Here is a 25,905-nt window from a genome sequence, read left to right as displayed (position 1 = left end):
TTGTAATTTTTATATTGCATCATATCTTAGTTTTAGGATACTGAAATCTAAATGTGGATAGATACTTGGCACTGATCGTTCATTGAAAATACAGATTCTGGTTATTTTAATATTACAGAACTGAAGAAAGCACGGATGCGGCAAAAATGCGTAGTGATGTCACTGGCACACAAAAGCCCGCCAGAGGAGCTTGGGTGTCATCTATCATCCGAAGCCACTAACGCTGCTGGCCACAGCAGTTAGGAAGGCTGCCTACCCAGGACCTATTGGTGGGTGTTAGAACCTGTTCTTTATCACCTTGCTTCGACACCACCGTCTCACAGATTGTGAGATCACTTGACTCTCCACACAGCAAACAGGAGGTAGACTTTCTCAGGCTTCTTCAATGTTTACGTTATTTATTCAAGTAACAAAAATACAGATAGATACAGTTTATCATCTCCTGGCAAAGCAGACTTCCATGTTGCGTTACAGCTGCGTGAGTATATTCCTCCTGAAGATACCCAGGTCTTCTTGTATCTACTCTATGTTACATCTAGACTACCTATGTACAGCAGACATTATATCAGATTACAGAAAGGAAGAACATACTTAGAGGTCCCAGTCGGCCTTGCGAGCTAGTGTGGAAGGAAGAAGCAGAATGCCCTCTCCATCGCTCACTCCGGGTTTAATACCGACTATGAAAGAGTTAAATATGACATCATCTTCGCCACCCCCTATATCAGTGGACCCACTTGTGGTGTCATCATACACACCTACTCGATTAATAATCAATGAGGCATTTGCCCTATATGCAGGAATGTGGATATTTACAAAACATAGCTGATGTTTATTGTTCCATGCCCAGGTCACGGAGACCTGCGGCCTTGTTCAGAACAGCTTCTTGGTATGTTCTAGCTCTGCTGACAGAACTGCAGATTTTCTCTCTGAGAAAATCCCCTTAAAGAGACACTGAAGCGGAAAAAAAAAATGATATAGTGAATTGGTTGTGTACTATGAATAATTACTAGAAGATTAGCAGCAAAGAAAATATTCTCATACTTTTATTTCCAGGTATATAGTGTTTTTTCTTAAATTGCATCATTCTATAATATGTGCATATTACACAACACTCAGCATTCAAAATGAGTCTTTCAGAGCAGTCTGTGAAGTAATGACCTCTCCTCTAGCAGAGGAAAAGTAAATAGTCCAGGAACAGTTGAGATAATAAAAGTCAGATAACAGCCCTCTCCACGACTAACTTAGTCGGAGAGCTTAATGGCTTGATTGCATAGAGATAACAACTGGAGTTTCTCAACTCTTCCTGTACTGGAAACAATTACACTGATGTATCTGATCTTAATGTTTTATTTCTTAGCTGTGCTACACATACAAATCATAATATTATCATTTTTTTTTCGCTTCAGTGTCTCTTTAAAGGGCAGGTCTGCTCATCAAGCCTTTTTGACTAACTCAGTCCAAATAACTAAGGCCTACTTAAATTATAACAGTGGGCACTTTGCCCTTGATATGCGATTGTACTACTGACCCTAAGACATGTCAACACCCAAAGTTAGAATCATGTTCTCTTTATTAGGGACGGTCAATGAGATATGAAAAATCATTCTGAATTGATACAGGATTAGTCAAATTATACATGCAACTTTATGCAGTTCAAAATTGGACCAACTAATCTGTGATAAGGTGGGAATCGATTGGTCCATTTGCAAGCCACATAAATTTGCATATAGAGTATGCATAATCCTGCATCAAGAAGAACATTATTTGCAACTCACTGGACATGCCCGGGGCAACTCTGTTGTAAGCTGTCCAAAGGTATCCATGACTTTATCCATAAACAAAGTAAAATAATGCTGCAAATTAGGCAGCTCTCAACTAACTTACGAATCTTGGGAGTAATTACGTTTTTATGTTTTAGAAGACCAGAACATGGTGCAAAGTCAACCTGAAGTTTTTAGATATTCTGCATTTAGAGTCCACAGGAACCAACAATTTTCCAACTACACCGTACAGAACTTACACATAAATGTCATCACGTTCCATAATGCTACTCAAGTTTTCATCCATAGCAAATATCCTGTGAAACCTATGGTTGTAAATATCTGTGACCACCATCTAGAGAACAGAATAAAGACCATCACAATCACATACTTATTCAGGATGTGTTGATAGACAAAAATATACAGCTACAGAATACCTTTTCTGGGGGGATATCTGAAAGCGTTGAAAGTGCTGTACAAAGGTCCATAATGTTTCCAATCTTTGGAACAATTACTTTATACTGAAATAAAAAAATACAAATAAGTAAACATTAAAATTCAAGTGCAAATGGATCCGCTACCCGGTTTCAAATCTGAAATAAGTATAAGGAAACACCTATCTCAAGTATTGCCAGTCTTTAGATGTGTGGCAAACAATGAGTAACTACGAATATACTAAGCTGTCTTATAATGCTACATAGCCTTTTATGCACCACATTAATGATATAGAGAACACAGTGCATACTGTCTGCATCTTAGGACCCAAGGCCCCAGAGGAAAGGTTAAACAAGAGAAGTCACTATTGGTGATCAATAGGAATGACATTTGTAAATTACATTTTTTTTTTTCGTCTTTCAAAAGCCAGCAGCAGCCAAGATTCTGAATAGTATTTACACTATCTTTAGTCGGTATGCTCACTAACAGCTGGAAATAAGAGAGACCATTAGAAAGAGTAAAGGTGCATACACAATACAACAACTGTAAAACTGTATTTCAGTGATTGGTTCTTGCTTTTACAGTTTGTTTGAATAAGTCAAATTTGGGTTAAGTGATGAGGAAAGGAAATCTATGGTGTAAACACACGTAGGGCTTGTTCATACCTAGGGCGTCTGCCTTTTTTTAAGCACCAGCGATTTTCAAAAGCGCCCTAAAAGCGCTTGTGCAATGAATCCCTATAATAATGTTCACATCTGAGCGGTTCGATTCCGATCCGCTCACTAAAGATCTGCTTGTACCATTTTTGGGGCGATTTGCCTCAATGGAAGGTATAGGGAAATCGCAAAGAACTTGAAAAAGCGCTTTGTATAGCGATTTCCCCATCGCATTCATGAATAAATACATTGTATTTATTAATTTCCGGGTGAAAGAGTTCACTTCCTGACTGACGTCAAAAAGAACCGCTCTGCAAAAGCTCTTAGAAAAGTGATTTATAAAAAAAAATCAAAGTGCGCAGGTATGCTCGAGAGGGGGAAAAAAAAAATAGCGCAAAAAACCCGAAAATCGCTGGCGTCAGCGATTTCGATTTCAGATGTGAACAAAGCCTAACTTCTGGTACACACAGGTAATTTAAACAGGAATTGCTAAATCTACACACCACATAAGAAAACAGCAATCCTTATCACCCTTTATGCATGCATTCAGCTTATTAAGCTGATTTCAGTTTCAGGTTTTCAACTATAAGGCCTGAAACACACCAGAGGAGTTTTTCTGAGCGTTTTGAGTTTTTAAATCTGCTGCTAAGGTTATCCTATGTGTCTGTGCACACTGGAGCAATGAGGTTTTGTAAAAAAACCCATGGCATTACATTGGGAAGAGCTTTTGAAACCTCTAAAAGCTCTTCCCAATGTAATGCTATGGGGTTTTTTACAAAACCTCATTGCTCCAGTGTGCACAGACACATACGATAACATTAGCAGCAGATTTAAAAACTCAAAACGCTCAGAAAAACTCCTCTGGTGTGTTTCAGGCCTTAGGCTGCTTTCACAGTGGGACATTAAAGTCCCACGCTACAGCAGCCTGTAACGCAGCCCAACTCACAGTAATGAAAAATCAATGTGCTGTTCAGAGTGCCCACGTCGAGTTACATTGTAACGCTGGACATTGAATGAAAGTGCAGCATGCTGTGCGTTATACTGGGCTTTAGCTGCGTTAGACTTCTTGCACATGCTCAGTGACTAGCCACATGGCTAATTAATGTTCACTGCACTGTGGTGACCTAACCTGGACTCCTAGTGTTGTCTAGATCATGAATGAATCGTTCATTTGATCCGGATCTTTTTTGTGAGTCAAATCATCCGGATCATCACAATGAACGATTCAGTTCACAGTGGATGTCTGTCTGGAACAAACAAGAACATACAGAATGTACAGTGCAGGGAAAGTCTGTCCTGTTAGTCATTTCACCACCAGTCTGCTTCCCTAGTAAAATGATTCAAATGATTTGGTTCAAAGATCCGGATCTTTTCAATGATCCGATTCGAATCATCCGAATCCTTGAAAAGATCCGGACTTCCCATCACTATCCTGGAGCAGCTGTTCTATCACTATAGATAGAACAAAAACGGCGCACCAAGAGCTGCATAACGCAGCTCAATCTGACGTCCAACTTCAACACCACCATGCGTTGCGTTAGGGGCACGTTATGCGACCTTAACGTCCCCTAAAACGCAACGTCTTGGTGTGAAAGAGGCGTCAATGTATTATTTCCTAATGCAGACAACAATCAATCAAAAGCTTCACAAGCTGGAGGTATGGTAGTAGCACTAGAGCGTTTTGCCGTGATTTCGGCAAAACGCTCAAACGCTAGCGCTTTTTAAAAGCGCTAGCGTAATGAAACACTATGTTCTTAGGCAATTTGCGCTAATCGCCGTAAATCGCCCAATCGCCTGCACCATTTTTAGGCGATTTCCCGGCGACCGCGTTTCAGTGGTATACAAGCGCTAAACGCGAGTGCGGCAAAATCATGCAGTGTTCAGTGATTTTTTTCGCGTGAAATCGTGGAAAAATCACTCCCGCAAAAATATCTCCGGCGTTTTGCGTTTCTAAGTGTGAATGGGGCCTAAGGCCTCTTTCATATGAGCAGCTGAAAGCAGTGAGTTCTTCACCAGTCAGCTGCTCTCATGCACCAGCACTAGGCTTGCTCAGACGCGGCATGTCGTGATTCTCTGCCACGTAGTAAGACCTGTCAAGCACTGACATGCATAGCGTTACAAACGCTGCTGTTTGGCTGCATTTTAATTTAACCCGAATGCTGCTCAGGGACAGCAGATAGGATGCTGAAATGCCGACTAACTCTCAGTTCAGGCTTCCAACTAAAAGAGGCCAAACTGTCCAGGACCGGAAAATTGGACTAATTTAAAGGGAACTTGAGGTGAGAGGGATATGGAGGCTGCCATATTTATTTCCTTTTAAACCATACCAGTTGCGTGGTAGTCGTCCTTATCCTGTGTCTCCAATACTCTTAGCAATGGACCCAGAACAAAAATATGCATATCAGGTACTCGGACTCAGAGATCTCAGGTTTTACTGGATTAGCCATATGCTTGTTCCAGGGTATTGACTCAGACACTATTTATGCCCGAAAATCAACAAGACTGCCAGGCAACTGGAATTGTTTTACAAGGAAATCAATATGGCAGCCGCCATTTCATTCACACCTCAGCTTTCCTTTAAGGCAATGATCTTCAAGGGGGGCAGTGACAATAAGGCAATTATTTTTGTGTGCAAGTGATGGAATTTTATGTCAGCTATGTACACATGCTTCATTACATTTAGACCAGGTGTGATTTAATTATGCAGATTCATTGAGTTTTACCTGCATAGGCTTGGAAAGTGGATCCATTCTAACAAGATATACTTCCAGGGTACGCTCTTTTTTCATTGGTAGTGGAAGTGTTAAATAACAAAAAGGATCAAATGTAACAGAAATTTTAGCACATTCAGGACACACTAAGGTAGACTTAAACAGCCCATGAAATATATCAACAATAATGGAGTCATTCCGTTTTATATGGTTCTCCCAGGCTTCTTCAGCCACTACCTGTAATATAAAATGACATTGTTAAGACTCTACATGAAAATACAACATGATTGTTCATCTCCTCTAGTAAATCATGTTAAAAGCTCTGACACTAAAATTGTTACTATAAAACCTGAGAACAGACATCCACTAGAATGCCTGGAAAATACTGTCACTACCAATAAGAGGCAGGATCTGGACAAGAATTCAGAGATGACAAGTACCTCATCTGGTCTGCCTTCTGCATCTTTTAGTTGGATGTAAGGCTTCTTTCTAATTCGATTTAAGTCTTCATGTAAGCCATCTAATAAGAAAGCAAGTAATTCTTGGCAATCTTGCTGTTGGTATCCCGAAAACTGAGGTGCAAAGCGTCCTACCTGAGTCTGTTAGAAAAAAAATGGAGGTAAATGAATAGGGGGACCAACGATTTTGGATGTATCAGTTTTCATACAATTTCTTACAAGAAAAAAGTAATAACACAAAATGCAGCATGTTGATTGATATCACAGGAATGATATTTAGATACACCAATGTATTGGATTCCCCAGAGACTTCCCCAGTGTTCTCCCCGGCCTTTTTTAGCCGGGGTGCTCCACCTGGATAATTTTGATTAGCACATGGTTATCATTAGCCGGCCTCATCCTATGCTGTACGCAGAGTTGTGCTGGCCCTGCATTCCCTGTTGTGCCTCACCCATCTACTTTTTCATGCTAACTAGCTGGGGAGAATGCATCTTCCCGATCCTCCACAAGCCCATCGCTGACAGCTGGTACCATTTTTATATCTTTATGGTTGCATTTCCCCCCCCACCCCCCGTGCAGGGCATAGCCGCATTGCCCAGGTGCCAGATCGGCTCTGTGCTTCTATGCAAGTGCGGGCCGTACGTTCAACATTACTGTCAAATATTGTAAAGAGGGTCCCAGCACAGGAAAGGAGGTGCATTGGATAGTCGGGGGGCTTTCCTGATGCTTCCCGAGGTAATTATCTTACTTATTCTGGCTACGGGTACCCTTTAAAATATAATCCCTACCATGGTCAGTCTAATGCAGTGTTTCTCAAACCTGTCCTGGTGACTCCCTAACGGTGCATGTGTTGCAGGAAACCTCATCTGTGCACAGGTGAGGTAATTAGTGTCTCAGATAAGTGGATTCCTTGTAGCTGAGACACTAATTAACCCACCTGTGCATAGGTGAGGCTGCCTGAAAAACATGCACCGTTGGGGAGTCACAAGGACAGGTTTGAGAAACACTGGTCTAATGTCTCTACCATAGTTGAAGGCCTTTTTTTTATTATTGGGGAGGAATGGGAAGTATCCAGTTAACATACAAGTATGTTTTTGGAAGAATTTATTTTTTTGGATTTATATTGGAACAGCATCTTTCACTCTCCTTCTTTGGTCTTCGATCTGACTTTTTAAATCATGAACCAGCCATTATCTATTTGTCAGAAGAACTCACCCTTATGAAGCATACCATAGTTTGAACTTGACCATATGCCTCAGTGTTTAGAACTGACTAAAGAAGAGGAGGTATTAGTTTTGCTTAAATTATCCACTGCAATGTAATAACATGGAAAAAAAACTTGAGTATTGTTTCTCTAGAGGTTTCAGCAGGTACATTTCTTATTCAAGACTTTTTTTATTGAGATGGCCATGAAGCTGAGATTGTTTTTAAGATCAAGAAAGGGTACTCCCAAGCTCCCCAAAGTCCTTTTCTTTCTATTGGATCTTTCAGGACTCCAAACGTTGCAGGGCAAGGTTTCTAGGCTCTTTAAAGAGGAACTCCAGTGAAAATAATGTAATAAAAAAAGTGCTTAATTTTTACAATAATTCTGTATAAATGATTTAGTCAGTGTTTGCCCGTTGTAAAATCTTTTAAATCCCTGATTTACATTCTGACATTACATGGTGACATTTTTACTGTTGGCAGGTGATGTAGCTGCTGCATTCTTTTTTGGCAGTTGGAAACAGCTGTAAACAGCTATTCCCCACAATGCAACAAGGTTCACAGACAGAAAACTGCCGGGAGTACTACGGTTCTCAGAGTTTCTTGTGGGAGGGGGTTCACCACAATATCTGTCATACAGTGCCCCTTGATGGTCTGTTTGTGAAAAGGAATAGATTTCTCATGTAAAAGGGGGTATCAGCTACTAATTTGGATAAAGTTAAATTCTTGGTCGGAATTTCTCTTTAAAAAAGTGACAGGTCAAACAAAATGTGAGTACACGTGGACAATATTCCCCTTCTTTTGTGGCGGCAGCCAGTATCAAACTCAACCCACAGATGACATTAGAGGTCACAATGCTGTACAGACTTGTCTCTAGGCAACAGTCGAGGTTGCCATTACATGTCTATGAAAAGGGGACAAGGACCAGCAGTCTTGGGAGACAGAGTGGCTTATGTAGGTGGGGTAGAAATGGGAACACTGGACTTGCCTTGCCACTGATTGTCACTTAAAAATCCAGTATGCGGGATAATTAAGTGACCTCTAAACATGCTAGATTCTTGGCCAAGATGGCTTGACCAACCACCTCACGTAAAAACAATTTAGAGTGTGAAGCTTTGGAACCATATACACTGCTTTTTTTGTTAAACAGATAAATTACAAAGGATTGTGATATTTTGTTTAAATTATCATGCGCTGGAGTACATACGCTCTGATCTGCTTTAGACCCCAATACATTTTGTCATGGGTGAATTAAGATTTTTATCAGTGGAATGCATGGCTCTTAATAAACTGCCCATGATTCTCTAGATCAAAAGCTGAACTAGGAACATAGTTAGTTAAATTGGTCACCCTTATTTTCTTTACTATAGACAACCCTTCAATAAGTCTAACACAACTGTATCTAAAAGTTAGTATCCTCTAAGGGCCCTTTTCCACTAGCAATCGCTAGCGTTCACGCTGAACGCTAGCGATTGCTGAATCGCAATTAGCGGCGATTCCCCGACGTTCGCGGCCGCGATTTTGCTATGCTATGCACTACATAGCAAAATCGCGGCAAAAGTCGCTCCGCGGCGCGATCGCGATCAAGTAAAAAACGAATCGCGGTAGTGGAAATGACCTACCGCGATTCCTATGTTAAAAAGCAAACCGTAGCGATTGTAAAATCGCTAGCGGTTTGCGTTTTTGCGATTCAGCCAGCGCAAACGCGCTGGTGGAAAAGGGCCCTAACTCAGCAATATTATCATTTCCCTTAGCGGAAGCACAGGATGAAGATGGAACAAAGGAGGCCACCACACACACACACACACACATCTTCAACAGCCTGAAAGATCACACATTTCAGAAGTCTTTGAACATTATGGGAGATTCTTCTTTGGCAGTCTGTTCAGAACACGGCAGGCACAGAAGTTTGCCAGAAAATCTAGAAATGTTGGCTGAATATATGACCTCTTAGAAAAAAGTTCCGATGCAAAGGAGAGAGTCTTTGCAGAAGGTTTACCCATCATTTCTATTTTGTCTGATTTAAAAGTTTAGTTTTCAGGAAAGAAAAATACATACAAAACAAGACTAAATGGAGCCTTAGCCTAAATGAACAGAAAAGGTCAAAGAGACACATTCAGCCACTAGCAAAAAGAAGCTGTGTGCACACTGGTACCACCGTGTCTGCCCCCACCCTGGATTGTGCCTGGACATGCTTTTGAATTCCTTTTGTGGGTTGGCTGTTCTCCCAATAGCTTCTGAAAGAATCAGGCTGTAGCAAGAGACACATTGTAGCTGCTACCTGATTGGATCCCCTCTGATCTTACAGCCTAATGGGAAGACCAGACTGGCAGCCGCTCCTGCAGCCCCGAGAGCAGCTCTACACATAGCCCAGCTCAGGCCCTATTCCTTTGTAGAGCAAAAATAAACTGGTAGGTCTGTGTGATGGCATCCTGTTATATTAAATCTTTAGGGCCCGTTTCCACTTGTGCGGTGCGAATTAGTCATGGAAAACGCAAAACGAATTTGCACGCGTATGCAAATTTTACCGTGAATTCGCGGGCGATTTCGCATATGTTAGTAAGTATGCAAATTTAACAATGTCAGTGCCTGTGTGGTTTTACATTGATTTTATGCGAAACCGCCCGCGAATTTGCTATTAAATATATTGTATGCGATTCGCATAGCGGTATATGGTATGCAAATTCTGCGGGGTCTACCGTGCAGATTTTATTTTTTTGCACAAAAAAACGCTCAGAAATCCTGACAAGTGGAAACAGGCCCATCCACTTGTATTGTCCATGCGAATCTGCATACAGGAAACGCATGCAGATTCGTTCTAGTGGAAACGGGCCCTTAGGCTTCTATGTCCCATTCAGGTGCTAGGACAATGTACACTATATAGTTATTTATAAGGTCACACTACAAGCTCAGTGCTGGCTAGATTTGCTAAATGTCCTACTATAAGTGTCAGGTCAGTGCCAACTAAAAGTCCAGTAAATACCAGCTTAAAGTTAGCACTCTTGTTAAAATGCTTGTCACAGTGTTTTTCCCATGTGTGAAGTATACTTTAGAAGGTAATATCCACATCTTGTACATCCCAAGCAACATATTCCATGGTATAAACACAAAGTTAAATAAGAAAATCAACATCAAAAACTTTTCAGAATACTGACCTTGAATGCTCTTGGCGTTACATAGCTATATTTCCCTGACCACATTTGCTTGATAAGCTCAGCATAAGATTTGGCTATTTCTCCTCTCATTCCTAAAGGGTTATCCAGGTTTAACTCATCTTGGTACTTATCATTAAGGAAGTATTCAGTAAGGGGTGGTGTATTGCTCAGACACTAAAAAGACAAATGACAATGCCACAATGACTTTAAATGCAAAGTGATGACATATAAATGTATAACAGAAATTAATGGTATGGCAATAAAGATAAAGTACAATAGACTCCTATTAGACCTACCGGTAATGGAGTTTCTGATTGTCATCCGGGACAACCTGAGATCCGGTCCCGCCCCGGATCTGTGGAAACACAAATCCAAGAAGATTAAAAGCCCCCGCCCACCCTCCATCCTCAGTGCGTCTGAAAGTATGTAAGACTAGAAACACCAAGATGAAGGAAGACATAAAACACCAAAAAAGGTGAATGTACTAGATCCCAGTGATCTTAACTGTAACAAGAAAGGTGCGCAGTCGAGATAGGGAAAGGGTTATAATGTTTGTCCCGGATGACAATCAGAAACTCCATTACCGGTAGGTCTAATAGGAGTCTTTCTCTAATTGTCATCCGGGACAACCTGAGAGATAAACAAGAAAGTCTTTATAGCAAAAAAAGACTAACCTAGGGAGGGACCACCGCCTGGAGCACCTTTCTGCCAAACGATTGATCTTGTTGAGACAGTACATCCACTCTGTAGTGCTTGATAAAAGTTGATGCACTTGCCCATGTTGCCGCTTGACAAATTTGTTGAATGGTGGCTCCTGCTCTTTCCGCCCAGGATGTAGATAGAGAACGGGTTGAATGAGCCTTAATATTAGGTGGTAAGGGACAATTACTACACTCATATGCTATAGATATGGTCTGTCTAATCCATCTAGCAATGGTCTGTCTGGATGCCTGCTGCCCCTTATTTTTCCCTGAAAATAAGATAAATAGGCTGCTTGACTTTCTAATTTCTCTTGATCTCGAAAGGTATACTAGCAGACATCTCTTTACGTCCAAACAGTGAAATTCTTCCTCCTTCTGTCTCGAAGGGTTGCCACAAAAGGAAGGAAGAATAATGTCCTGAGACCTATGAAACTCAGAGACTACCTTAGGTAGATAGGCCGGATCAGTCCTGAGCCTGACACTATCAGGGCAAATGATTAGAAAGGGATCTTTGATAGATAACGCCTGTAAATCACTTATACGTCTAGCCGATGTAATTGCGATCAAAAAATGCTAATTTCAAGGTAAGGAATTTCATCTCAATCTCTTCAATGGGTTCAAAGGGTGCCTTTGTTAAACACTTGAGGACCAGGGATAAATCCCATTGTGGAAATACTTTCTGTCTTACTGGTGTAGACCTCTGTAGTGCTTTGAAGAAATTCTTTACCAACTCTTCCTGCGCTAGATGCCTATCTAATAGTATTGAAAGTGCTGAACATTGAACCTTAAGGGTACTAAGTGCCAACTTCATGTCTGCACCTTCCTGAAGAAACTCTAAAATTGAACTAGTCAAATTCTGATCTCTAGTTCTAGTTCCACACCAGGCTAGATAAACCTTCCAAACCTTTCGGTATATCTTCTGAGTTACTGGCTTTCTACATTTCATTACAGTGTCAATTACCTTCTCCGAAAGGCCCTTATTCCTCAAGATTACCCTTTCAGGATCCAGGCGGCCAGTCTGAATAACTGTGGCCTGGGGTGGATGAGAGGGCCCTGGATTAGCAGATCTGGCCGAGCTGGCAGGAGAAAAGGCGGAGCCACTGCCCACCTCCGCAGGGTCGCATACCATGGTCGTTTCGGCCATAGTGGAGCTATCAGGATCATGTTCCCTCTCTCCCTTTGAAATTTCCCCAATACCTGAGGTAACAGTACTGTTGGAGGAAATGCATAGGAGAGGTTGAAGTCCCAAGGGAAGCTGAGGGCGTCCAACCCCAGAGATCTCTGGCACCTGTGCAGGGAGAAAAATTGGTCCGTCTTTGCATTCGTCGGGGATGCAAAGAGATCTACCTCTGGGATACCGAATTTGTTTATCACCATCTGAAAAACCTCCGGATGAAGTTCCCACTCTGACTGATTCACCTGATGACGACTTAAAAAATCTGCCTCTACATTGAGAGTCCCCTTTATGTGGATCGCCGACAAAGATAGAACCTGAGGTTCTATCCAGTCCAGAGTCTCTGAGCATAGGCGCCTGAGCTCGATTGATCTCGTGCCTCTTTGTTTTGCCAGATAAGCCACCGTCGTGATATTGTCGGAAAATACTAACACGTGCTTCCCTTCTATCAGGGATTGAAAAGATAGAAGTGCTTTCTGCACTGCCAGTAACTCTCTGAAGTTGGACGATTTCTTTGCAATTTGCTGCGTCCAATGCCCCTGAGCATGATGGCCCAACATCGTTGCGCCCCATCCCCAAGAGCTTGCATCTGTAAAGATCTTTATTGGTTCCTCCTGTCTCCAAAGACGTCCTTTGGTTAGATTCTGAGAGTCCAACCACCAGACCAGACTGGACTTCACTACCTCTGGGATAGCTATCTGTGAGTCTAGGGAAAGTTTGGACCTGTCCCAATTTGCCAAAAGCAGAGACTGGAGATCTCTGCCGTGGTGTTGGGCCCAGGTGACCGCTGGAATGGATGCTGAGAACAATCCTAGAACTCGCATGATCTGGCGAAGAGAACTCTTTTGTGCATAGCAGATCTACTTCCCCCTGGATCTTTGCAATCTTTTCGGGTGGTAAGTAGATCCTCCTTTCTATCGAATTTATCCTGTATCCTAAAAACACAATCTCCTGTGCTGGATTCAGGGCTGATTTCTTGTAATTTACTAACCATCCCACTTGGGATAGGAGGGAAATCACTGTATCTCTGTGAGCTCTGGCCAGAGCCTCTGTTTCTGCAAACAGGAGGAGATCGTCCAGGTATGGGACAATCGCTATTCCCTGTATCCTGAAAATCTTCATAAACTCTGCTAATATTTTTGTAAATATTCGGGGTGCCGAGGCTATCCCAAAGGGAAGGGCCTGAAATTGGAAATGTCGAATCTGGTCCTGAGACCTGATTGCGAACCTCAAAAACCTCTGATGGCTGGAATAAATGGGAATGTGCAGATATGCGTCGGAAAGATCTATTGACACAAAATATTCCATGCCCTGTAATAGGGCCCTCACTGAATAAATGCTTTCCATCCTGAACTTCTTGTATGTCAGGAATGGGTTGAGAGATTTCAGATTCAGGATGAACCTGAATTCCCCATTTGCCTTCTTTACTAGAAAGACATGGGAGTAGTAACCCTGGAATAATCTCTCCTGGGGTACTGGAATTATAACTTTCTTCTCTAAAAGTTTCAAAATTTCCATCTCCAAACCCCTGGCCTTTTCTGGGTCCTTTGGAGTTGGATTCACAAATTTTCTTTGTGGAGGGGGGCTTGAAAACTGAAGACTATAACCCGTCTTGATTATCTGAAAAACAAAAGGATCGGGATTTAACTTTTCCCATTCGACTTGAAAATAAATTAGCCTCCCTCCAACTGGTAAATCGTCATTTACTCGGCTTGGGGGGCTCCGTCTTTCCGAGAGTGAACCCCCCTTTTCCTTTCCCTTTGGGAAAGGACCACTTCCTCTGCACATTCCTATTTTTTGGAAGGTTAGAGTCCTGTTTCTTGGGAACAAACGGTCTCTTTCCCTTGAAAATCTTCTTTGTTAGGAAACTGCTTCCCTTTTTCTGCTGAACGGGATAATACTTCTTCCAGACCAGATCCAAACAAGAGACTACCCTCAAATGGAATAGAACATAATCTGTTCTTTGAGGTCTGGTCCCCTTCCCAGGTCTTCAGCCACACTGCTCTCCTAGCCGAGTTAACGAGAGCCGTAGTGCGAGCTGATACCCGAATCAGTTCCGTAACCGCATCCGCTAAAAAAACGACGGCTTTAAGGACGACCGGCAAGGACGCCGCATAATCCTTAATCGGAGCACCCTTAGAAATCTGATCAATAAGATTATCCATCCAAATTCTAAGGTTTCGGGAAATACAGGTGGCTGAAATACCTGGGATGAAACCAAAGGCAGCCGATTCCCAAGCTTTTTTGAGAAGCACATCAATTTTCTTATCCATCACATCCTTGAGGACACCTGCGTCCTCAAAGGATAGATCCGAGTCCTTAGAATATTGGGACAGGGATGCGTCAAGTTTAGGACATTTAGTCCATCTGTCAATTTCTGACTGAGAAAAGGGATACTTTCTCTTTGCTGACTTGGGAACGAACAGCGGCCTCTCAGGATTTTGCCACTGGGAATAATATCCTGTAAAGTTTTGTGGATAGGAAAAACTCTGCCCGAGGACTGACCTAACCCAAGATACACCTGATCCTGGGGAGTAATTTCCGGAACTGATTCCTTTATCTGTTCCGTGGTATTTACTGCCTTAAGTAACTCAGAAGATTCCTCGGGGGAAAACAAAAATCTAGGCGTTTTTACCCTATCATCCCCCTCTGAACCCCCCGACTGAGGCTGCTCTCCCTCCTCCTGGGATACTGACACCTCCTTCCCCTTCCTCTTCTCCCTCTTCTTCCTCGTCAGCTCCAAAAATTTCAGAAAAGGAGTGATGGGAAGGAGTGCCGGAAAAGGGTCCTGGCAGAGACTGCTTAATTGGCTGCACCAAGGACTCTTTAAATTTTTCTAATGTTTCCTGCATATTTTTGTTAACAGTATCCATAACTTCCTTTAGGATGTTGGGAGTCTGGGAGGCCACAATAGCATCTATGCAAGCCTGACATAAATTTTTTGGGGCTTCTAAGGCTATTTTACTATTACATAAGCTACATCTTTTATATTTAGCTTGAGTGGATGTAGTAGTAGTAGTTTTAGGCTCAGATTTTGTCTGCAATAAAAACAACAAAGACAAAGTACTGAGATGCCATCCTATACATTACATTGTCAAATGTGGTAGTAGGAAAGATATCCTCCAACTGGAGGCTCACCCCACTGGACCCTGATGGCAGGACCTGCGAAGAGGATCTGGGAGCAGAACTCGCCGCTTCCGACTCACGCTGCTGCTGAGGCTGCTCTCCCCTCTGAGGCTGCGACATCTCACCGCTGTCGCCTGCAGGTCTGATCGGAGACGCCAGGACCACGCTGCCTCACTTCCTGGCTTTCTCCAATGTTCCTCCTCCACGCCCACGTCAGACGCCACGCGACGTCTGACCTCACTTCCGGCGTTCAATCAGCTCTCCTGATGCGCCTTGCAGAGCCGGCGTCTGATGGAGGAGGCGCGGCGTAACGGCCATACACCACGCGGAAGCCGTACACCGCTCCAAGAGGTCTGTAGTCCGCGCTGCTGCTGAGGCCGCCTCTGCTCTGCCTGCTGCCGCTAAGGACCACACAAAAAAACCTCCAGCATACTCAAGACTCACCCTCTGGTGAGTCCAGAAAACAAAAAAACGGGAGCTTTGCTTCTAAGGTGTTTCCGTGGCGGAAACACAGATGAACTGAGGATGGAGGGTGGGCGGGGGCTTTTAATCTTCTTGGATTCGTGTTTCCACAGATCCGGGGCGGGACCGGATCTCAGGTTGTCCCGGATGACAATTAGAGAAAGAAGCCCTTTATTATAAACTCCAAGGGACCTGGCAATGTAGTTTACTATATCAGGAGTTTACTATACAGTACCAGGATTCATCATACATTGCATATTCAAATAAGCAAATGGTCGGGAGCTGGGGACTGGGCTTATTACAGAGCTGTATATACATTTCATTCAAAATAGATTGTTAGCAGAGCCTCCACGAAGTTCACAATCTTGACAGATTTCCCTTTTTACCTGAATTGCAGAATTCATAAAACAAGTATTTCCCAGATTACTTAAGCCACACAGTCCTGGCTGTTCATTGTGTCTTCCTGACTCTGTATAATCATAGTTCTTGTAAGCAGCATATGAAGGGAGGCAGTAGTTTGAATTTTTCACACTGGAAGCAAAGAAAATGATAATGTAATAGCGATAAATCAAAAGAGAACCAGCAACATCACAAACCGTGACCGGACTAACAAAACTGGAAGCTAGGGGCACATGGACCACCTCCAAGTTCTAGAGACAAGCCTCAAACTAAATGGATTTTTATGCATCCGGTTTTTGATCACACAAGATGACCTTGACTAAGTCATGCCCTTCTCACTCAGCTAGAGATGATCGATGAGCTGATGCAGAATTATGCAAACGTATGCAGTTAGAAAATAGATCAAATTCTACCTTAGCAAGATTCATTTGGTCCAAATGCTGCATCAACTTGGAATTATTTACATCTCATTAACTATCCCTACTCATAACTGCATTCTCAACTATTACAAGGTATGTGCATGGACAAAAAAAAAAAAAGTATTATATTAGGCAGTGCTGCTGAGTTCACACTGAGCAGGAGCTGGAAAGAACCTAGAATATACTGCTGTTGAGCCGCTTTCCTGCAAATCATTCTACCAACAGTTTTTCCTAGCAAGTGGAATCTCCTAACCAGGCGACTATATACAGAAGTTGACAACTTACAGCTTACAGTGCAACTCCCTTTCATGGAGAACAAAGAAATTCCATGCAGGTCAACTATTATCCCTTACCGGTGTTTGAGATTTTTCTTCTGTAAGGGCCCTATCACATTAAAGGTGCCCATACATGGTACAATTTTTTATTTTTTTCCCCGATTAGATAATTTAGTTTGAATATTTCATTAGAATGAATATAAAGATTTTTCCAACATGTCTGATCAGATTTTTACAGAAAATACAGGATAATCGTTAGTTTATCTTGATGGGAAGGAAAAAAAAAAAAAAAAAAAATTCTTTTCAACTTTCATTCAATTCCATAATTTTGGTCGAAAAAAAGGGGGAAAAAAAATCAAACGTTTTTATTGTACCATGTATGGGTAAAATGACAGTCAACAGCAGTACACCTAACAGCTTGTCAGCCTCTCCGGTTCACCTGATGGTGTAGCTGTCTGCAAGCATGTAGCACTGGTCTCTTGTATGCACATCTGAGCAGACAGCAGCTAACACTGCAGTTCTAGTTACAGAACACATTACAAAACTTTTTTAATTCGTTATCACAACTTCTAGTCACCCTTTTTACACTGTACAGTGATCAGTTGTGTAATTAATAACGGTATTACATGCCTTTTTCCAAAATAGTTTTACACAGGACCATATTAGTTTGTAAAAATATATTTGCATACAAAATTGCATAAAACATGCATTGTACATGCAAATGCATTTAAAGAGTATTTGAGCTGAAAGGATGGATTGAGAGGTTTGCGGGGTTAAATACTTGCCCTGACTGCTTCGGGGCACAAGTGATGCTTCACTCCACTACTCAGCAGTGCGGCGCCGGCCATGTTTCCGAAGACTGACGTAGATTTTCAGGAACCTCCACCTGCGTGGCATGGCCTGCCCCCAGCTCAGTAGCCACCAAACAGGCCGTAGCTGCAGACGTGGGGGCAGGCTGTAGACATACAGGTGGGCTTCGCCACAGCTTCGACAGCCTCTCCCCACCAAATAACTAAATAAATAGCCAGGGAGGGGGAGGGTAGGCAATCACCTGCCTGGAGGTAAGACACCCAGACAGGTGAGTATTTAAAGGATACCAGAGCCCAAGTAACCTAGAGAAATTGGGGGAGCAGGCATATACTGTGACCTGTGCTGATGCCTACCGCTCCTCAGTTTTCCTTTATACCACCGCATTCTACCTAAATGCCCGGCCAGCGCAGTAGTGCTCGACCCAGAAGAGGCTGCCAGAGGGGCATTTAGGCAGGATGCGGGTGTAGAAAACAGAACCGGGTTAGCGGTGGGCATCAGGACAGGTTACAGTATATGTATTCTCTTCACGTTTCTCTAGGTTATATGGGCTCTGGTATCCTTCACCACCATGACCCGCCCCATCATTTAGACAGCCTGTCATAACAGGCTCTGTCATTTACATCTCAAGTCCTCTTTAAAGTGCTCTTGGCAACATTATCATACAAGAGTTTATGTAATGCAGACATAAAAATGAGATTAAAAATATAGCATTGTACTGGGTTAGCCACAGGTAGAAACATTAAATTGTATGGTGAAATTAAAACTTATTACATAGTTATTTGGGTTGAAAAAAAGACATCCATCCATCAAGTTCAACCTGAAAACAAAGTACAACACCAGCCTGCTCCAGCACATATCCCTGTTGATCCAGTTATTAACCTACTGCATAAACTACAAGTGCAAGATTTCCAGACAGTTAAAAACAAAACAAAAAAACAACACTTTTTGGGTCTGTTTCCACTACACGCAGATTGGATGCAGAAAAACCGACTCCAATGAATGCCTATGGGCCTGTTTCCACTAAACACAATTTTTCTGATGCAGATTCTCCCATAGGCATTTACTGGAGTCAGTTTTTCTGCATCTAATCTGCGTGTAGTGGAAAAAGGCCCTTTATTATGAACCAACTACCCAACTGAAATGCAAGCAGTTAGGGCTGCTTTCTACTGGCTGCGATCTGCTGCTTCTTGTGGATCATTTGCGACCTGCAAAAGGCACGGACATGGGCTTTCTGATTGAAATACAGCAGGTGCATTTCCATTAGTGTGAAGTGTTTACGACAGGATTTTGTCTGATCGCAAACTTTGTTCCTACTGCATTTTTTTTGTGCATTCACGCTTGTGAAGAAAGTATGGGGGTGCAGGAAAAATCACATAGAAACTACAATGCTGTGAAATTTTCTTGCAATCCGTCAATTTTTTAAAATTATACCCACACACTTTTTTTCCCCTTTCTTCTGCTGCAAGTTGTAAATGCAATCGTGACATGAACCCATCAGAATGCAGAGTAATCGAGTCTGCGATGTGTGCAGGCAAAATCAAAATAACACTGCAGCACTTTTGCGGCCATGATTTAAAGTGGAAAACAGCCCTTAGCTCCTGAAGAAGCTGATGTGTGTGAGATGCACATTGGGATAAACTGATTTTGATAAAAAAAAAAAAAAAAAAAAAAAATTGACAGAAAATCTGAAAATCAATCATTATAAAACCTATTAATGCTACTAACTTTAGACAAATACATGAGGGGGGGTTAAAGTAGAGAAGTAAATAAGAATACAATTCAATTAAAGTTTACATATGTCCGTTCTAGCTTGGCTAAGTGCAGAAGATGAAGTCACACAAAGATATTACCATGTCATAGGGATAAAGTGCTGAGTTATGCTAAACAACTGCTGACACAAACTAACTGAGCAAATCAATATAGTTTATATGAGTGTTTGGTACAGAACTATAATTATTTGATCACAACTTCGGCATGTTTTACTTTACCTGAAAATAAAACAAATTTAAGTCGCCCATGAAAGTCTACTGCTAGTTCAAAAGCATAAATTAATTTACCGTATTTTTCGTACGCACAGCCCCACAGACTGCACGGACGCGAGTGTCATGTCGCTGCAGCTGCAGCAGCACCAGCCGCGGACGTGAGACTCCCATCCGTGCAGTAGTAATGGTTAAACTATGATAAAAGCCAAATTGTTCTATATGCAGAAAGCTCTTCAGCGTTTCTAAGCCAAACACCCCCTGCAACGGAGCTAAGTGTACCAGAGCTGAAAATAATAAAAAGTTTTATACATACCTGGGGCTTCCTCCAGCCCCAACCGCTCGGATCACTCTCACGCCGCCGTCCTCTGCTGCCCCCAGCTTCGGAAACCGTGTCCAGTCACTGATGCTACGCAGGAGAAGTGTGCCCTCTACGTATCTCTCCAGTAGCTGCTGGAGAGATACACAAACACTTCTCTTACTTTAGACTGGCTCCAACTGACGTAAGTGACGGGACCCGGTTCCAGAAGCTACGGGCAGCGGAGGACGGCGGCGTGGGAGTGATCCGAGCGGTTGGGGCTGGAGGAAGCCCCAGGTATGCATAAACTGTTTTATTACTTTCAGCTTTGGTACACTTTAAGATGTATATGAAAGTGGAAGGACATCTGAGTAGTGTAACTCAACTTGCTAGATAAAGAATCATTGTGGCCCTGACATATGGTCACACTGTATATTCACTTGATCAATCCGAGATTAACAAAAACCCAGAAGAAACCCCCACAATCCTGATATCCCAGTTTTTCCACCATGTGCCATGCTGCAGAATTGGGGATTACTTGCAGGGATGCGAGTAATGGATGACCCAGGTCATTTCCTAAACACAGCATCTTTTTACATCCTAGCAAGTTGGGGATCACAATCGCATGACAGATGGTATTGACTGTTTATTATGCAGAATACATCTTCCAGTGCACTCTGGGCTTCAGGACACAGAGTAAACACTTTACAGTAAGGGCTGGTTCACACTTGCTTAAATAACGTACCCGCTCGGGACTTTTTAAGCTCCGCTTAGCACAGGAAGCGGATCCTAATGTTAAAAATAGGATCTGCCTCCACTTGTTAAAAGAAAAAAAAAATGGATCTGCCTGCTGCGCCATGCAAGCAGAACGCTAAGTGGAACACAGAGTCTGAACTTGGCCAATATTCCTGGAATGGAAAAATTTGTGCAATGAAAGCCTATGAGAACCGATACTGTCTGTTCTCACTAGGCTAGTTACCGTGTCTATCTCGTGACCTAAAACTTGCGCGTCCTGTCGCCAATTGTTGCTGTTTGGTCGCTCCTATACAGCCTGACGACTGGCAGAAGCATGGGGAGCTGCATTGAGCTGCAAAAGACCAATGTGAATCCTCATTTGTTCATTGCAAACCAACGAAAATGTTCCCCATTAGGGAATTGGCTTATGGCGAGCCCCATGCTCCTGCTGGACGGAACGAGCGGCAGCAGCGGGACATGGGGGGCGGTGATGCATACGAGCGGACGTGATTGACACTTATTCGATGCAGGAGGAAACGGGCGGGTGGAGGAGTGGAAACGGAGCAGACGGGAAATTTGTTACAAGCGGATGCAAATGGATGGAACGCATCTGGCTAGTGGATGCGCTTACCGTTTCTGTTTTGCATCCTCTCTAGTGTGAACCAACCAAATGTTTAAGTCAACAAACACAACGGGGGTTGTCCACAGACCTCAGGAATCACTCTGTTAATCTCGGGGAGTCACAGATCACCGTAGGAGGTCCATCAAGCCTCCAATCATAATCCAGTCCATACACAATCAATCGATTCTGGACTCAACCCTTGCACGAATAATATTCAGAATTTATTGTAGTAATGTATGCGGTTATACAGCAGACAAAAAAGCACAACGTTTCGGGCTACATGCCCTTTCTCAAGTGCTTGAGAAAGGGCATGTAGCCCGAAACGTTGTGCTTTTTTGTCTGCTGTATAACCGCATACATTACTACAATAAATTCTGAAGATTATTCGTGCAAGGGTTGAGTCCGGAATAGATTGATTGTGTACAAACCAACCAGATGTTGCCACTCGTGATAACTTTTAGAATGTAAATCAGGGTAAGAAAAGATTTAACAGGGGACAAACACTAATTTATAAATATTGTAAAACATAATTACGTCATATTTAGCAAAGTTGCTCCTTTATTTTAACTTAATTTGTCCCTAGGAAGTTGCATTTAAAACCTATTTAGTACACCCCCACACCCCCATCATGGACAAAGGAACACACAATTTCTTAATTATACACGTAACTGCCCAGTTGACTACACACACATTGTAAAGTTATTAATAATGTCTTTACTGTAAAGAGGAAAAAACAGAAATATCTGGTGTATAAGTTCTTTAGTTTGGTGAATAAAAGCCTGTAGATGCAGATACCATGCAAGTTAGTAAAAAAAAATAAAAATGCTCCATTTCATTTATAAGCACCAGCTTCAGCATTCACAAAGATTTTTTTATTTTGCAGCAAAATGTTCTCTACTTAGGTAGTACAGTCAATATGCACTATAAATACACACAATGCAATGTTACTGGACTTGTTAATAAACATCAATTTGTGAAAAGAGGACTAGCAAGAGCGGGGAAAAATACAAAACTACTGTTGAAAGAGCCTAAATAAAAGGATATGGAAGTGCAACTATACTGTCCCCGTTCAGGCTCTTAAGCTGGCTATAATGAACTTCACATTGATTTAGGAATCTTAGAACAGGGACATAGGCCCAGTGCACACCAAGCGGTTTTAGCAGCGATCCGCCAACCGCATCCGCCTGTGAAACCGCTTGGCTAATGTACTTCCATGAGATGGTGCACACCAGCTGTTTGAGGTTTTTAGCAAACCGCAAACGTGCCTCCTGCTGACGTTTGCGTTTTGCAGAAGCGTTTCTGCCTCAATGGAAAGTATAGGGAAAACGCAAACCGCTCTGGAAAGCGCTCCATCAGAGCGGTTTGCCAGGCGTTTCTGTTACAGAAGCTGTTCAGTAACAGCTTTTACTGTAACAATATTTGTAATCTGCTGCACAAAAACGCTCCCAAAACCGCTAGGCATGTTTAGAAAACGTCTGTAAACATGCCTAGAATCGCTCTGAAATCTGCTCCAAAAACCGCTAGCGCTTTGAGGATCTGCTAGCGGTTTTGGTGTGCACTGGGCCAAACAGAGAATAGAAGCAGGAGAAAGATCTGCTGATAGATGCCCTGTCTGCATCCTTCATCTGCTACAGAATGTAGATCCGCATATGGATTTTACTTGCATAACTTATTTATTGGAATGAATTAGAATCTTGCTTTTAGTCTGCAAAACTACATTCTCTATTGCTTGGAGGAAGCAGCTGGGAGTAGATCAACAAAGCTCCCTCCAGCTGCTAAGCCCTCAGCCTCAGAAAATCATCAAAGATAGTACTTGGGCTCTTACAGGGTGATAAAAGACCACGTTATATGGGAACTTATTACTTTATAATGATTCTGGCTTTTAATGTGAGGGTAACAAAACAAAAAGAACCCACTCGAAGTATGACAGTTGGTTAATATGCACACACTGCTTACTTTCTGCTGCTGAAGTTATAATTATTTGACAAAGATGGAGAAGAAATCTTTGGTAATGTTGAAAAATGTGGATAACCTGAGGACCTTCAAAATATGAAAATGAGTAGTTAGAAAAATGCCAGCGTCACAAGTAAAAAAAAGGAAGAAAAACAAATCTACATGCAAACCATATGTTTCAAAGAAAAATTAATGTCAATTACAATAATGATTTGCCCAATATAAGTACTCAACCTTGTCTAAAAACAGGGAGTAATGGAAGGCATGCAGAATTACTATATATAAACACAAAGGTGCTTAAAATACCAAGTTTCTGAATTATTAAATTGCAACAAATAATTTTAAATGAGGATGATCATTAATACTTTAAGTACAACTATTGTGAAAGATTGTAAAATGTTAAGTACATAGATATAAAATGCAGATTTCTCCCAAAATAAAATGCACCATAAATTACCTTTTTCCTGTCACTGACATTTACAGTAGGTGGATGAAAATCTGACATGTTTTGCATTAGTCCATGCCCTTGTGGGGGATTGTCCGTGTTTTACTTATTTACAAAGGCACTTACTGAATGTTCCAACTGCCAAAATAGTGTACAAACGAGTAGGTAGCATGGCTGAGTGGCAGACATCTGTGTATACAGTCTTTTCAGGAAGTGATTTTGTAAATACAGGTTAGGGCTAGTTGCCTGCCGCTTGCCCCCTGATCGCGTTCAGTCCGTGATTTGGCGGGCAAAATCAACACAATGTGCGCTTGTGGCTCCCATTCAATAGAACAAGAATCACAGAACAATCGCCCCAAAGATGCTGCTGCATGTGTTTGCGATTGATCAAAATCACAAACGCTGCAGTGTGAATGTATCCATAGGGATACATTAGTAACAGTGCTTTGCTGATCATTGACGATCAGCAAAGCGCTGAAAAAGCGCCAAGTGTGAACCAGCCCTAATAGCGTGAATACTGGAATGAATTACACAGAACAAGTTTGTGTTAAACCTGATACAGACATAATGCCAACTGGAATTTGCATTCAGACCGCTAAAAAAAAAAAAAAAAAAAATCAGCATTAAAAAATTATTTCAGAAACCTATTTTGTCATTCTGAATCTTTAGGGGTCTACAGTGGTCAGTGCTGGTTGGTAGGTGGTTTGTTTTCCTTTCCTGTGGTATTTGAAAAGAAAACACATTTTATGTATCAGGCCTCTGACTTTGTAAACTCTTCTTACTTTTTTCCTTTTTACTCTGTCCCTTAAAGAGGCAAGTATTTTATACTCATAATGAAACCTTTTCTTTGGAGGGAAAAAGTAATTCCCCCTCAAACTAAAATGTAGAGTTTGTTCTTAGGGCTCTTTCACACTAGAGGCTGCGGTAGAAAAGGCTGAAAGTCAGCCTTTTGCTTAAAGCCAATACATAGCGTTTTCAAAGCGTTTTGAAAGAGTTTTACAGCTCATATGAAAACGTCTTTTTTCTTCTATAAAAATAAGTGAACAAGTCAGCTGTAAAACGCTTTGAAAACGCTGAAGTTGGCGTTTTCCATTGACTATCATTGAAACGCCAACAGCCAACTTCGGCTGTAAACAGCCCTGAAAAAGCTCCTGGGAGCGTTGAAACGCAACGCTCCAAAAAGCCGAGTTAGATGTGAAAGGTAAAATGAAAGTCTATGGACTTTCTTCTACCTAGCAAAACGCCAACTTCGGCCGTGGCGTTAAAACGCCGAAAAATCCCTCTGGTGTGAAAGGGCCCTTATCGCCAATGTCTCCATCCCAGCTTTTGAGCCAGAGTGCTATTCTACACAATATCTTCCTTAGTGGCAATTTTTAGTGCTTGACAATTTGCTTCAGACAGCAACTTATAACCGAAATTTAACATCCAAATAGATTCCAATAACTATGCTAAGGGAGTACCTAACCCTCAGATGTTTCTGTGCTTCTGACAACCACATAATGAGAAACGAAAATGTAAAGTAGTGCAACAACAGCAGCTGCACCAACTGCCTCCCATGATTTCTTAAAATAAAACATCTGATACATCTTTCAGAATACCAGAATCTTTAAAGGGTATAGAAGAGCCTTTAAAGTAAACCTGAGATAAATGAATGCAAAAATGTTTTCTACATACCTGGGGCTTCCTCCAACCCCCTTTGGCCTGATCGGATAGATACAGTGGCTTGCAAAAGTATTTGGCCCCCATGAAGTTTTCCACATTTTGTCACATTACTGCCACACACATGAATCAATGTTACTGGAAATCCACGTGAAAGACCAATACAAAGTGGTGTACACGTGAGAAGTGGAACGAAAATCATACATGATTCCCAACATTTTTTCTACAAATAAATAACTGCAAAGTGGGGTGTGCGTAATTATTCAGCCCCGAGTCAATACTTTGTAGAACCACCTTTTGCTGCAATTACAGCTGCCAGTCTTTTAGGGTATGTCTCTACCAGCTTTGCACATCTAGAGACTGAAATCCTTGCTCTTTCTTTTTTGCAAAACAGCTCCAGCTCAGTCAGATTAGATAGACAGCGTTTGTGAACAGCACAAACAGCACAGATCTAGCCACAGATTCTCGAT

At 42.0% G+C, this 25,905-nt stretch overlaps 1 protein-coding gene across 5 annotated transcripts in view; it reads right to left on the bottom strand.

The window, feature by feature from the left end:
• USP15 (ubiquitin specific peptidase 15) overlaps positions 1–25,905 on the bottom strand; it is a 121,133-nt gene that overhangs the window by 35,096 nt on the left and 60,132 nt on the right. For 3 of the 5 annotated variants that reach the window (XM_068276613.1, XM_068276614.1, XM_068276617.1), the window contains 7 exons: positions 23,335–23,418; positions 16,228–16,372; positions 10,379–10,552; positions 6,003–6,161; positions 5,575–5,799; positions 2,198–2,281; positions 2,021–2,115 (listed from right to left, as the gene is read on the bottom strand). In XM_068276613.1, the coding sequence (XP_068132714.1) occupies positions 2,021–2,115; positions 2,198–2,281; positions 5,575–5,799; positions 6,003–6,161; positions 10,379–10,552; positions 16,228–16,372; positions 23,335–23,418 (966 nt within the window). The remainder of the gene's footprint in view (positions 1–2,020; positions 2,116–2,197; positions 2,282–5,574; positions 5,800–6,002; positions 6,162–10,378; positions 10,553–16,227; positions 16,373–23,334; positions 23,419–25,905) is intronic. The other 2 variants (XM_068276615.1, XM_068276616.1) reach the window with 1 other exon arrangement.

The sequence above is a fragment of the Hyperolius riggenbachi genome, chromosome 3, assembly GCF_040937935.1.
Source record: "Hyperolius riggenbachi isolate aHypRig1 chromosome 3, aHypRig1.pri, whole genome shotgun sequence".
NCBI lineage: Eukaryota > Metazoa > Chordata > Amphibia > Anura > Hyperoliidae > Hyperolius > Hyperolius riggenbachi.
The sequence above is the reverse complement of the archived record's forward strand: the minus strand, read 5'-3'. Positions and strand labels throughout refer to the sequence as shown.